Below are 11,392 nucleotides of genomic sequence, written 5' to 3' on the forward strand. Positions count from 1 at the left end.
GGCGTACTCATTCTCATTTCTACTCCATCTGGCTCCGCAGGATTTAAGATGGTATCCACATCCGTATGGTAATATTAGAGCACTCTTCTTCAACTGGGGAGGAATGTTATGAGGTGAATATGCCACTGTGGTGTGGGGCTAGACACAGAGTACACAGACTTCACAGCGACGGCAATCAAGCGTCCAGGATTTCAAGAATCTCGTCCGTTTGTCCCACCACGCAGCTAACTGGGGTGTCACTGTGGGTACTATTCACACTGCTATGAGGGAACCTATAGATGGTCTCGGCTCGCAGCCAACTCAATTCCTACCGCAGCGGGCGCCCCCCCAATCCCAGATGGCGTGCAGGAAACTCCAGGTCCGAGATGGGGAGGCGCCTATGGCGCGCGGGAGACTGGGAATTGTAGTTTTCGTGCGACTCCGGAGGGCGAGGTCTCCAGGCTGGGACTCCCAGGACACGCGGGTGGGTAGGTCGCCGCGGCGTTTCCGGTCGCAGGCGGGCTCGGGAGAAGGAGGGGCGCCGCGGGCGACGCGCGCGAGGACGTCTGGGAAACCGGGCGGTGCGCGCGCAGCGGGCCGGCAGCGGCGGTGGAGATGGAGGAGGGTGGCAGGGACAAGGCACCGCTGCAGGCCCAGCAGCCCCCAGCGACGTCCCCCGGCGGCGGGGACGAGAAGCCGAGCAGCAAGGAGCGGCGGGATGCCGGAGACAAGGACAAAGAGCAGGAGCTGGTGAGGCGCGGCCCCGGGAGCCGGCGGAGGAGGCCGCGGGCTGAGTCACGGCAGCCCAGCAGGCCTCGGGCCCGACTCTCCACGGGCTCGCCGCGCCGGGGAGAGGGCGGATGGGGCGACCCTCGGGGCTCCCTGCCCCCCGCCTCTCTGCCCCTCAGCCTGCATTCCGCGCTGTCAGCTCCGTCCACCCTACCAGTCCTCACCACCGTCTCGTGAGGTGGGCCCAGGCGGGTCATTGTCACCCCCGTTTTTCAGAACGGCGTCCAAGCAGAGTCTGGTCCAGAAGCCAGGCTGCCTTCCCACTGGAGCCTCCCATTCCCGCTCTCTTTCCTTGTTCACCCGGTCCCTCCTGAGGAGGCAGCCTCACTCTCCACCAGCCCCAGGGTGAATGGGAGGAGGATGTGTTTGAAATTTCCTGTCTTGATGAGCTTCTTTCCCTAATCCTCCAGTCTGAGGAGGACAAACAACTTCAGGATGAACTGGAGATGCTCGTGGAACGACTGGGGGTGAGTCACGATGTTGACAAGAGCTGGTGCATATATGCATCTTTCACGCTTGTTTGCTTTATTTCACTTTGGGCAACAACTTTTATATGAGGTATAGGGAAAGATGGACTGTATTTTAGGGTCATGTTACAACCATGTTGTGAGGGAGGGGAGTAAAAAAAGACAGTTAAAAGATTTTGTAGTTTTGGTTCATGGGAGAAGCAGTTCTTCAACTCTTTAACAGGGGACATTTGTTTTTGTGCCAGGCAGTGTGTGTGCATGGAGTTGGGCATTCACAGATGGATAAGACACAGTTACTTTCCTAGGAGAGTTTTTAAACATCTCTGTGTTATGACTTAAGGGTTGAGACTCCTTTTGTCTGAGCCCTGTCATCTCCTGATCAGGAGAAGGACACGTCCCTGTACCGACCAGCCCTGGAGGAACTGCGGAGGCAGATTCGTTCTTCTACAACTTCCATGACTTCAGTGCCCAAGCCTCTCAAATTTCTGCGTCCACACTATACCAAACTGAAGGAGATCTACGAGAACATGGCCCCTGGGGAGAATAAGGTAAAACTGGTTCAGAAGCTGGTGGAGGCCTCGTTTAGGAATTCTCTTTTTCATCTAGACCATGGGGCTCATGGTGAATCTCAGGAAGCCTGATAGACCTGAGATCTGAGCTAGTTGAACGGCGCTCATTGTAATCAAAACACTTACATAAGAGCTGACAGGAAGGTTGTCTTCAGAAAGGACAGTGTTTCTGTCATTTATGTTGGACCTTGGGTTTTATTATGATTTATTATTAACTTACTTTTAACCTTAATTTTTTTCTTTGTATCACATACACCTTCATTTGTTTTATCTCTAAAACACATCCTCAGTTCAGTAACTTTTCTACCTATTGGTACAACCCTAATCCAAGAAATTTTCAGTTCTTACCTGAACTACTGCAGCTGCCTCCTAACTGACCCTCTTCCTTTTGTCTGTGATCTCCTACAGTTTGTCTTTCATACAGCAGCCATGGTGATCTTTCTAGAGTGTGAATCTTTCCTGCGTAAAATCTTTTAATAGTTTATTATGATGATTGGAATAAAATTCAGAGTCTTCATCGTGCTCCACTCTCCCCTTGTTATCACCCTTCAGTCATGTTGGTTCAAAAGGGAGATTGCAACATTAACCTTAGGGTTATCATGAGGCTTAGTTGATATAACATGTCTAAGTTCTTAGTGTGGAGGCTGGTGATATAATTAACATTTAATTTTGGGGATTAGTGACAATGATCTTGATTCCATAATGTAACATTCCCCTTACCCTGGATTTGACTTCAAAGGACTGGTTTCTTTATAGCGTTTTGCCGCTGACATCATCTCTGTTTTGGCAATGACCATGAGTGGGGAGCGTGAGTGCCTCAAATATCGTCTGGTGGGCTCCCAGGAGGAATTGGCATCATGGGGTCATGAGTACGTCAGGTAAGACCTTTCCTTCTTGGGAACCTGAAGGGGTTCTGAGGTATAGTTCCGAGTTCTGTCTTGGAGTACCAGTGTATCAGGGGTCCCAGATAGTAAATTCCTTCACCCACAGGGAAGTGCTTTCCATGAAACTCTGCTCCCCTAATGATCTGGGCCTATCCATAGGCATCTGGCAGGAGAAGTGGCTAAGGAGTGGCAGGAGCTGGATGATGCGGAGAAGACACAGCGGGAGCCACTGCTGACCCTGGTAAAGGAGATTGTCCCCTACAACATGGCCCACAATGCAGAGCATGAGGCTTGCGACCTGCTCATGGAAATTGAGCAAGTGGATATGCTGGAGAAAGACATTGATGAGAATGCGTATGCCAAGGTCTGCCTCTATCTCACCAGGTAAGTGAGGAAGGTAGGCAGTGGTGGCAGGCCTACCCTCCGCAGCACGTCTTTCTCAGTTGTGACTCCTTTATTCTCCCAGACTATCTGCTTCAAAGATAGCAATCAAGCTGTAGTTAATTTGTTAATGCCTGTGAACTTCTTGAGGACAGAGACATCATGTCTCTTTAGTAGTCCCGATAACTAGCATAATGCCTAGTATAGAGTAGTCATTCAATGTTGGGTAAGTGAATTAAATGGAGTAAGTGAATGTCTGATTCCTGTGTTATTTTTACCTTCATAGTTGTGTGAATTATGTGCCTGAGCCTGAGAACTCTGCCCTACTGCGTTGTGCCTTGGGTGTGTTCCGAAAGTTCAGTCGCTTCCCTGAAGCTCTGAGATTGGCACTGATGCTCAATGACATGGAGCTGGTAGAAGATATTTTCACCTCCTGCAAGGATGTGTATGTAAAGGAACAAGTTGGCAAAGGGATAGGCTCATGGATGGGACGTTTGCATGAAGTGTTGGGACATGTGGTTTCTGGTTAGGGCTTAAAGGGCTTTTCTGTGCCCTTAGTTCATGGGGGCTAAGCAGATGTGATGGCTCTCTCTCACAGGGTTATACAGAAGCAAATGGCATTCATGCTAGGCCGGCATGGGGTGTTTCTGGAGCTGAGTGAAGATGTGGAGGAGTATGAGGACCTGACAGAGATCATGTCCAATGTGCAGCTCAACAGCAACTTCTTGGCTTTAGCTCGGGAGGTGAGATTCTTTGCCCTTTTCCATCAAGGTGTTTTGGTTGTGATTCTACCTGGCATTTCACCTCCCTGATTATGTCTCTGACTGGACTCTCCTTGGTTAGAATTGCTCTAATGGGATAACAGAAGGGACAGCTAGGGGAGGACTGGGGGAGCACTTGTGACCCTCTGACTTCTCTTCAGCTGGACATCATGGAGCCCAAGGTGCCTGATGACATCTATAAAACCCACCTAGAGAACAACAGTGAGTAAACGTCTCCGTGTGTGGGGATTGGAGGCTGGTTAATTATGCCCCTTGTATTGAGAGTGATGGCTTGGCCCAACATGCTTGTCCTATAAAGCTCAGAATTTCCGCCTGCTTTTTCCCTAGGTCACTGTTGGGGTCATAGATGGAAGATTCTGAGGGGCAAGCTCAGAACCAGAGACCAGCTGCCATGCTGCGTTCCTTTCTTGTCCTACTCAAAACCTTCATTTTCTCCTTTTCCTCCTTTGCAGGGTTTGGGGGCAGTGGCTCTCAGGTGGACTCTGCCCGCATGAACCTGGCCTCCTCTTTTGTGAACGGCTTTGTGAATGCAGCCTTCGGCCAGGACAAGCTGCTGACTGATGATGGCAACAAGTGGCTTTACAAGAACAAGGACCATGGTATAATTCTGTTCCTACACAATCTTTGTGTAATTTTGGTCAATCTTACTGTCCTCCTAGTTCATGTGTTACAAGGGATCCCTAAGGCAGTTCTTTGGAGAGCTCTTTCTCAGGGTAGGGCCATTTTAAGACTGATAGGTTTTTTCTTGGTATAGGAATGTTGAGTGCAGCTGCATCCCTTGGCATGATTCTGCTGTGGGATGTGGATGGTGGCCTTACCCAGATTGACAAGTACCTGTACTCTTCTGAGGACTATATCAAGGTTGGTCTGGGCACAACCCGCTATTTCAGACATCCCCCTTCCATGGTCTAGGGCCCTCTCAGGGCCTCCCTTTCGCTGCTGAGGTCTGCCCGGTTTTTAACTCCAGTCGAGGCGGGTGCTATAATGAGGCCCACGTTGCATCCTTTGTGATGAGGAAGGTAGAGTAGCCCAAGTGAAGACTCTATTTGCATTTTGCAGTCAGGAGCCCTCCTGGCCTGTGGCATCGTGAACTCTGGTGTCCGGAATGAGTGTGACCCTGCTCTGGCACTGCTCTCAGACTATGTCCTCCATAATAGCAACACAATGAGACTTGGTTCCATCTTTGGGTAAGGCTTCTTGCTTCTCCTTTTGGTAGTGCTCAGCCTGTAAGCTCTGTGAAAACAGAATCGGGCCCTTTCACCTTTGTATTGCCAAGGAGTACCACTGTGCCTGTTGAGTATTTGGCTCTTGGTGACTATTTGTTAAAACGACCAATCCTCTTTTTGTTTCTTCCTTGTCTTATACTTGGGTGTGTGGTGGGGACTGCCTCTCCCTGGCTTTTGCAGGCTTGGCTTGGCCTATGCTGGCTCCAATCGCGAAGATGTTCTAACACTGCTGCTACCTGTGATGGGAGATTCCAAGTCCAGTATGGAGGTGAGTAGAGGTTGCTGATCATTTAGGGGAGATAGGAAAGTGCTCTATGGCCTATTGGTCTCTGAAAAATAGTGAAAAAAAGTGTGGGGGGGGTGCGGGGAGGTGTATCATTTCAGTGAATTTGCTTGGAATTGAGCTTTTAAGCCTCAGGAGATATTGAGGCTAAAGAGTTAACATTTTAATACTGAGTTCCAGCCCTTGGAATCCATGAGGAAGTACCAGACTAGAGTGGGGAGTAGCTTAACCCAGCCTGGGGTGGGTATGCTGTTTTAGTCATTAGCCAACTTTAAATTTTCTTATTTGTGCAGAATCATTTTAGTGATAGATAGATATAGTATGGTGGCTAAAAGCATAGGTTTTAGTCTGATAGACCTCAGTTCAAATCCTGCCACTTCTGCTTACAAGCATTGTGATCTTGGACATGTAATTCAGTCTCCTTCAGCATCATTTTTCTCATCAATAAAAGAGGAATAACAGTGGGACCTGTTTGATGGGGTTGTTGTAAGGAGTAAATGTTAACAGTATGCAAAGCAGTTGGCATAGTGGCTGACGTGTAGTTAGTATTCAGTGAATGGTTGATGCTGTTGTTATTTTGACCTACTGTCAGAAAGGGGTTATTGCCTAACGTGGTTTCAGTGGACTGTAGGAATTGGCTATCTTGAGTCAAGATAGGTAAGCAACTATTTTAGTAACTTACTTTAATAACTTAATATTGATTTTCCTAATTCTAGGTGGCAGGTGTGACAGCTCTAGCCTGTGGAATGATAGCAGTGGGATCCTGCAATGGCGATGTCACTTCCACTATCCTTCAGACCATCATGGAGAAGTCAGAGACTGAGCTCAAGGACACTTATGCCCGTTGGCTTCCTCTTGGACTGGGCCTCAACCATCTAGGTGAGAGGATGTCTCTCTATTTGGGCAAAAGGCTAGTGGCATCTGGATACAACAGGGAGAGTTTATGAGTCAGGCTGTGCTGGAAGGGAGTACATGTCCTCTGATCCCTTGAATCTTTCCTTTAGGGAAGGGAGAGGCCATTGAGGCCATCCTGGCTGCGCTGGAGGTCGTGTCAGAGCCATTCCGCAGTTTTGCCAACACACTGGTGGATGTGTGTGCCTATGCAGGTCTGGGTCTTAGTCATTCTGAGTTGCCTTAGATTCTTTAGCTTCTGTTCCTAGAGTAAGCTTTTCCTTGGTGCCTTCTGATTTCTACGCTTTCTCTCCCTTACCACTCTGCCCCAGGCTCTGGGAATGTATTGAAGGTGCAGCAGCTGCTCCACATTTGCAGTGAACACTTTGACTCCAAGGAAAAGGAGGAAGACAAAGACAAGAAGGAAAAGAAGGACAAGGACAAGAAGGAAGCCCCTGCCGACATGGGAGCACATCAGGTTCTGTGGGCAGCTGGGCACACTCCAAGGGAGGCTCTCAGAAAAGATAACTGTGGGTTTGGGTTTGTTTTAGAGCCTCTCTGGGTATCGCTGTGTAATTGAAATAGCATGAGACTGGGTTCCATACATGAGGGGTCAGGGTGTGCCCCACAGGATGGCTTTTTCTTCTTAGATGGGACTTGAGTCAGGGGCGAGTTTTTTGTTCTGTGAGCTTACTGGGTTCTGCTGCCTCTTCAATTGCAGGGAGTGGCTGTGCTGGGGATTGCCCTTATTGCTATGGGGGAGGAGATTGGTGCAGAGATGGCACTACGAACCTTCGGCCACCTGGTGAGTATTACATGGAGAAGATTGAAATATATTAGTTTTGATGCCTAAGGTTCCCCCAGGAGGTTTCTCTGATGAGTTTTCTCAGTGGAGAAGAGGTCTTTTTGCTGTGCTCTTTCTACAAAAATTGTTTAAGGCCCCGTCTACCCATCTGTCTGTTCTTGTAACTGAGCTTATTCTTTCTGCTTTCTGTTACCATATTATTTTCTTTTATCACCAGCTGAGATATGGGGAGCCTACACTCCGAAGGGCTGTGCCTTTAGCACTGGCCTTAATCTCTGTTTCAAATCCACGACTCAACATCCTGGATACCCTAAGCAAATTCTCTCATGATGCTGACCCAGAAGTTTCCTATAACTCCATCTTTGCCATGGGCATGGTGGGCAGTGGTGAGTATTGATCAGAAAGAGATCATAGGCATCTTGGGGGAAGGGTTGAGGCCCTTTCTTCAAGCCTCTGTAATGCTTAACATTTCCAGGTACCAATAATGCTCGTCTGGCTGCGATGCTGCGCCAGTTAGCCCAGTATCATGCCAAGGACCCCAACAACCTCTTCATGGTGCGCTTGGCACAGGTATAGAATAGAACTCTTCTCCTTAGAGTGAGTGTGCCAAGGGAAGTGTCTGTGTGATGGAAGGGAGAGTGACGCGACGTGAAGGGGACCTTGAGTTCGGCCTGGAAAGGGGGACGTGAACAAGTTGTGAGATTTCTTTGTGGCCAGATTAGGTGATTTCTTCTTAGATGTGACTCCCCACCTCCACTTCTCTCTGGTTTTGTTTTTTGTTTTTTTTTTTTGTCCAGGGCCTGACGCATTTAGGAAAGGGCACCCTCACCCTCTGCCCCTACCACAGTGACCGGCAGCTCATGAGTCAAGTGGCTGTGGCTGGGCTGCTCACTGTGCTGGTCTCTTTCCTGGATGTCCGCAACAGTGAGTTCCTGTCAGGAATCTTATACGGTGGCACGTGGTGCCCTCTCTCCACCCCTACCATGGTCTCCTTGGTAACTTAGGAGCAAGACTGAGTTAACTCTACTACCCTGGGGTCCTTAGGTTCTTTGGGCCTCATGAGACTTTGACCTCCCACACTTTTGATCTGACCCAAAGAGACTTTCTTTTGAAGATGAAGAGCTGAGCCCAGTTTCTGCCCAGAGTGACTGGGGAAAGTGATTCTCAAGTCTGCAGGCTGTAGGCAGAGTAACATGGTGGCATCTCCAGTTTGTAGTAGGGTATATGAGGGGAGGGGTTAAAGCGTCAGGGCTGGAGTGGCGTCCCAAGGCTCAGGCCAGGCCTGTCCTGATGCCTCTAACTGTACTTGTCCTGTGTTTTTCCTTCAGTCATCCTAGGCAAGTCGCACTATGTATTATATGGGCTGGTGGCTGCCATGCAGCCCCGAATGCTGGTCACGTTCGATGAGGAGCTGCGGCCATTGCCAGTGTCTGTCCGTGTGGGCCAGGTGAGGGGTTGAGCAGAAGGGAGGGCTCAGGCCGTGCCCTGGAACTTGTAGAATGCATGTGTACCGTTTCTCTGAAACTGGTATGGGCACTGGGTTGCTGCTGCACTCCTCTCCAGGGTCCCTATATCTCAGTTTTCTCACCCTGCAGGCAGTGGATGTGGTGGGCCAGGCTGGCAAGCCTAAGACCATCACAGGGTTCCAGACACACACAACCCCAGTGTTGTTGGCTCACGGGGAGCGGGCAGAATTGGCCACTGAGGAGTTTCTTCCCGTCACCCCTATTTTAGAAGGTTTTGTTATCCTTCGGAAGAACCCCAACTATGACCTCTGAGTGGCCACCAGAGGCTCTGAGCTGCAACTGATACGTCAGCGGGTCATGCTTCCTGCTGCCAGGGGTGGACACTGCTCCAGACCTTTGGGGGAATTGTTGCTTCCTGTTCTTTTGTTACTGAGTGAGATGACTTTGTTGAATAAAGACCTTTATCCCTGAGGTCCCTCTGTGTCTGTTTTCTGGGGTATTGTGGCCGGAGGCCAGACTGGGGTGGGGAGTGGATGTGAGGGGGTGTTGTTTGTAGCAACTCTGAGCCTGTGCTAGCAGGGAGGCTGCCGAGAATGGAAAAAACTAAGCCCTCTTCCCTTCTCCCCTCCTTCGTAATCATCTTAAAAGAGTGGTTCGTCTTTAGGGGCATGAACCCTTCAGAAGCTGATAAATGGAATGTAATAGATCTTCTTTCTAGGAGATGTATGTACACAAATTTTTACACAAACTCTTACAAATAACTTTCCAAGGGGCTTGTAGATCCCAAACATGCCCCACTATTCCCACTTGCCAATGCACACCCACCTTAAGCCCATCATTCCCTGGCTTTGGACTAAGGATCCTTGCTGTTAAGAAGGCAGTAGAGTTAGCTCTACTCTTCCTAACTTGACTTCTGTGCTGCTGAATGAAATGGACATCTTTACCTCCTATGACCTGTTTGTCCTTTTGGGGAAGCTGCTGTTTGAGAGATTTGATCATGTTAACATCTACCTCTTGGCTGTCCTTGCAGAAATGATGCAAGAAAGCTTGATCCTGACCTTCCTCTTTGTAGAGCAATGGGAAAGAAATGGTCTTCCTGGAATGTAATCAGTCTTGATCTGTTAGTGCTCCTTCCTGGTGGAGCTGGTATGAGTATAGCTATACTACCTGTGGGGCCCTGGACCCCTGTGGATGCAGTGAAGGAGAACATGAGGCCCTGTCAGATAGTTGCTAGCATTTATCCTACGCTTACTGTGGGTTTAACCTCTGAATAATGACCGACACTTAATAGGTCATCAATAAATGTTGAAAGAATAATTGCGCTACATACTTTTGAGACCTCACAACAACTTTGAGAGGTATTATCCCTGTGGTTTGGTGAGGAATGTAAAGTTTAGAGAGGTTCAGTAACTTATAAAAGGTCACATAGTAAGAAGTAGAGCTAGGATTGGAATCTAAGTCCATCTGACTCCAAAGCTCGTGCCTTTATTCACTAAGTTACTTGGTCTCTAGCCTTGGAGACTTGTGGACCCCATAGTAGTCCAAGCTCTTGGCTAGCTGGAGGAGAAGCAGCTTTGAATAGAGTATCTCCATCGTCTTCTCTCTGCTCTCACTTAGCAGCCTGTGTAAAACCTGTATAAAAGGTGGAAATGTTGGACTTGGGAGTCAGCAGAACTGCAAAGCCCCTTTAATGGGAGCTGCTGTGGTCTTAAGCAAAACAGTATGTCTGATAAGCTTCTATTATCTCTACATTGGGGATATAGTAATTGTCTTACTTGATTTCTAACAGTGGTGATGTTAAGAAATTAGAAAGTGTAAAAAAGAAGAAAAAAAATTAGAAAGTGATTTCTATCCAATAGAATATTTCTCAACAATAAAAAGTGACACAAGGAAAGTCTCTGGTGGTCCAGGGGTTAGGACTCCGTGCTGTCGCTGCCGAAGGCCCAGGTTCAATCCCTGGTCGGGGGAACTAAAATCCCACAAGCTTCAAAAAAAAAAGTGACACAAGTAACATAAATGAATGTCAAACTTATTATTTTGCATGAAAGGATCTAGATTTAAGAAGAGTACAAAAACAAAAAAAACAACACAGAAGAGAAAAAAAACTGTATATACTCTATCAGTTAATTTGTATACAATTCTAGTGACAGAAAACAGATCAGTGGTTATCTGTGGAGGGGAGTGGAGACCCAAGGAAGAAAACTTTTGAGAGTGGTGGAATTGGTCAGTATGTTGATTGTGGTAGTGGTAGTGGTGGTGGTGGTGATGATATATCTGTCAAAACTCATCAAATTATACTTTTTTTTTTTTTTTTGTCTCTACAGCTTGTGGGATCTTAGTTCCCCTACCAGGTATTGAACCCGCTCCCTCAGCAGTGAGAGTGCAGAGTCCTAACCATTGGACTGCCAGGGAATTCTCTGTACATTTTAAATATGTGCAGTTGGTAACATATCTAAATAAAGTTTTAAAACATGAAAAAATTAGAAAGTGATTATAAACTGAAAAACAACATAAATAAAAGAATAATCCTCTTTCCAAGTCAGTGATTGTATTTTAGAGTAAGAAATTTTCACAGTGGCTCTTCACCTTTCACATTTAATGTCATTCAGCAATAAATATCAATGGAGACTTATGCATTGGGCATTATTCTAGTTTGTGGGTATGCAAATATAGAGGAACAAATCCTATCCTCACAAAGCTAACATAATGAAAAAGAAAACAATTGTGTTATATTGTGATCAATTCTGTACTGGAGTGTGAACAAGGTACTCTGGGATCACTGAAATAGGGCCTAAGTGCCTGGGTAAAGGAGGGGTGATTTTTGAGGAAACTGATTCTTGGAGAAAGATGAGTTTATCCAGAGGAAGAGA

At 47.6% G+C, this 11,392-nt stretch overlaps 1 protein-coding gene across 1 annotated transcript; it reads left to right on the forward strand.

The window, feature by feature from the left end:
- Positions 1–542: 542 nt before the first annotated feature.
- Positions 543–8,993, forward strand: PSMD2 (proteasome 26S subunit ubiquitin receptor, non-ATPase 2). The gene is made up of 21 exons (XM_057739424.1): positions 543–729; positions 1,179–1,235; positions 1,619–1,783; positions 2,561–2,682; positions 2,848–3,072; positions 3,356–3,514; positions 3,668–3,812; positions 3,992–4,052; positions 4,304–4,450; positions 4,606–4,712; positions 4,911–5,038; positions 5,258–5,345; positions 6,077–6,239; positions 6,365–6,466; positions 6,584–6,729; positions 6,973–7,056; positions 7,274–7,442; positions 7,532–7,626; positions 7,854–7,980; positions 8,385–8,503; positions 8,652–8,993. Exons 1-21 carry the CDS (start codon positions 595–597, stop codon positions 8,832–8,834), a joined length of 2,727 nt encoding a protein of 908 aa, XP_057595407.1. The 5' UTR covers positions 543–594; the 3' UTR covers positions 8,835–8,993.
- Positions 8,994–11,392: the final 2,399 nt, after the last annotated feature.

This window comes from Hippopotamus amphibius, chromosome 6, assembly GCF_030028045.1.
Source record: "Hippopotamus amphibius kiboko isolate mHipAmp2 chromosome 6, mHipAmp2.hap2, whole genome shotgun sequence".
Lineage (NCBI taxonomy): Eukaryota > Metazoa > Chordata > Mammalia > Artiodactyla > Hippopotamidae > Hippopotamus > Hippopotamus amphibius.

Excerpts from the sequence above, each read along its gene's own strand:
- PSMD2 (XM_057739424.1), top strand. The coding sequence starts at position 595 with ATGGAGGAGGGTGGCAGGGACAAGGCACCGCTGCAGGCCCAGCAGCCC. Across the intron at positions 4,053-4,303 it reads AACCCACCTAGAGAACAACA|GGTTTGGGGGCAGTGGCTCT; the intron begins GTGAGTAAACGT and ends CCTCCTTTGCAG. Across the intron at positions 5,039-5,257 it reads AGACTTGGTTCCATCTTTGG|GCTTGGCTTGGCCTATGCTG; the intron begins GTAAGGCTTCTT and ends TGGCTTTTGCAG.